This window comes from Cyanistes caeruleus, unplaced genomic scaffold (genome assembly GCF_971803275.1).
Source record: "Cyanistes caeruleus unplaced genomic scaffold, bCyaCae1.hap1.1 HAP1_SUPER_29, whole genome shotgun sequence".
Lineage (NCBI taxonomy): Eukaryota > Metazoa > Chordata > Aves > Passeriformes > Paridae > Cyanistes > Cyanistes caeruleus.
The window spans coordinates 364,607-367,198 of NW_028256297.1; the positions used below are offsets into that span (position 1 = coordinate 364,607).

The window sequence follows — 2,592 nt, forward strand, 5'->3', positions numbered from 1 at the left end:
AAACTTGGGGCAGCACGACAGAAAAGAAGAAGAGAAAATATTCCCCAGTTAGAACAGAGCCAGAGTCCCACCATTTTCCCCTCCACTTTTCTATATTTTCTACATTTAGAGGCAAACCTTCCATCTCCAAAAGCTTCCATCTCCCACTTCCTGGTGCCGTTTGCTACCCTTTAGCCTTGACCCCCACGGATCTGAGTGCTGTCCATGTGGGGCTGGGGATGCTCAGCCTGGAAAGAGAAGGTGCTGGGGAGGCCTCCCTGCAGCTCTAGGAAAGATGGGCACAGAGAGGAGAAGGCTTTCAACTGCAGGAGTGAGATTGAAGTTGGATCTAATGAAGCTGCTCTTTTCCACTCAGGCTGCTGGGGCACTGGCCCAGGCTGTGCACAGAGGCTGGGGATGCTCCATCCTTGGCAACATCCAAGGCCAGCTGGGAGCAGGGCTCTGAGCAACAGATTCTGGGGGAAGATTGCTCCGCTTGGAACAAGATGGTCTTTAGGGTCCCTTCCAAGCCCAAGCACCCAGGGATTCCATCATTCTAGCATCCCCCTTGTCCACTTCAGCCTGGGCCTGGACTCCTGGCAGTGATGTCACAGCGCACGCTCCAGCTAGAACTTCCAGCATCCAGCAATGGCCACAACACAACCCTTGGCTCCTTGTGTCAGCACGCTCTTTACCCTGCTCCAAGGCTACCCTTGTCACCTTGTTGTCACCTGCTCCCTGATTTCCCCAGCAGTCCCCAAAGCTCCCCATTGCCTGGATTTTACTATCCATCCCTGCATAATGTCTGCATTTATTCCAAAGAAGGTATGGTACTATTCCACGGAGGTGGACACCCCGCAGCTGCCTGGGTGGGCTGGAGCTGTGTGGGACAGTGTGGGAAAGGGACCCCACTGCGTGATTTTGCTACCTCTGCAGGCTGTCACAGACAGAGAGGAGGAGATGGAGGTCGATATACAGATTGATAGAGAGGAGGACATGGAAGTGGACATAGAGGAGACTCGAGAGGAAAAGATGGATGTGGATGTGACAGAGATGGAGGAAGAGATGGAGGTGGATACAAAGACTGATAGAGAAGAGCGCATGGAAGTGGATGGAGAGGAGACCGGAGAGGAAGAAATGGAGATCGAAATGGAAGACCACATTGAGGAGATGGATATTGATGGAAAAGATGATGAGGAGGACATGGTCTTGGGATGAAGACCGATGCCAGCAGCAGAACAGGCAGGTGCTCCTCACAGGCAGAGTGGGCCCCCTGCTGCCAGCCTAGGGCTGGGCTGGGACACGCTAGCCCATGCACTGGATTCTGGTGGCCATCCCTGGCCTGGCCTGGGCTTGCTTTGGGCCACACAAGCCCTGTTCCAGTGCCTGGGCCACAGCCCCCAGCCCCAGCCAGGCTCACTTCTGGCAGCAGAGTCCCACTGTGCCGGTGTCCCAGCCCGGGAGCACATGGAACACCCCTCCATGCCTGACTGCACTGACCGTGCTACTTGTTTTTCTTCCAGGACTGAGGCATATCCCAGACACAGATGCAACCTTCTGTACATAGGTTTTAGAGAGGTTATGTTCGCAATAGAAGTTTTAGAGTTTGCTTAAATCTACTGTAAATACGTTTCATATAGTTTGGTTAGATATGTTCTTAGGTAAATAGGTTCTATAGTTTCTTGTTGTTGTTACTAATATTCTGACAATGTAAATATGTTGTGTAGTTCATTTTTGTTCCTTTTCTTCTACAAATAAACATTCTTTGTTTTTCACACCCCAGTTCTCTTTGCATTTGCTTCGGGCACATTTGCAAAGTTGTGCTTTCCACTCGCTCCAGGTTCCCAGGGCTGGATGTCCCGGAGGGAGCTGGCACAGCCAGCCCAGGAGTGGGCTCCCTGTGCACAGGGGGTCCCACTGACAGAGCTCACCCTCTCCTTGCAGTTTCTCTGCACACACTTGGGAGCTGGAGGGGCAAATCCCAGTGGGCCCTGTCCCATGGCATCCCACATGGGAGCAGGGCTCAGCCTCATCCATGGCTCTTCCCTGGCTAGCTCCAGGGCTAAGGAGGCTGCACTGGGCTGCGGGCAGCCTGCTTCCTGGGCACCCTGAGGGGCTAGAGCCAGCCTGGAGGGAGCCTCAGCACAGGGGCCTCTGGCCTACATGCACCAAGATTTCCTTTGGAAAGCCCCTCTGTCACCACACTCTGCTACAAGCACAACATCAATTGTTCCTCCTAGTTCAAGGGGAGACCTTAATTGGCACAAATTTGTCCCTTGGACTTTCTAGCACAGCAAATGTCAGCGCTTGTAATCCCTGTTCTGCACTCCCTGCTCGCGCACCAAAACATTGGAACCTGCCAGAACATCTTGAATTAGCCCCAACCTGCAGAGAGCTACCCCCAACCACACAGGGACATTGATGGGCTGGGGCAGAGCTGAAACTAAAGTATTTTAATGCCAAGGGACAGGATTTTTTATTGCTGAATTCATTCTCCCAGGACAAGAATGAAAGCTTTCAGTCTCCTCACCTGCCACACATGTCTATTGCCAAGGTTTGCTTCTGGGTTATGACTGATTTTTATTTATCTCTTCGCAACTCTGATGCTCTTCC

The 2,592-nt window shown here is 52.4% G+C and overlaps 1 protein-coding gene across 1 annotated transcript; it reads left to right on the forward strand.

Annotated features, from left to right (window-relative positions):
- Positions 1-1,760, forward strand: LOC111944444 (uncharacterized). The gene is made up of 3 exons (XM_023947193.2): positions 1-804; positions 916-1,221; positions 1,503-1,760. Exons 1-2 carry the CDS (start codon positions 628-630, stop codon positions 1,195-1,197), a joined length of 459 nt encoding a protein of 152 aa, XP_023802961.2. The 5' UTR covers positions 1-627; the 3' UTR covers positions 1,198-1,221; positions 1,503-1,760.
- Positions 1,761-2,592: the final 832 nt, after the last annotated feature.

Coding starts and splice junctions, on each gene's coding strand:
- LOC111944444 (XM_023947193.2), top strand. CDS start 628: ATGGCCACAACACAACCCTTGGCTCCTTGTGTCAGCACGCTCTTTACC. Junction 805..915: donor CTGCATTTATTCCAAAGAAG/GTATGGTACTAT, acceptor CTACCTCTGCAG/GCTGTCACAGACAGAGAGGA.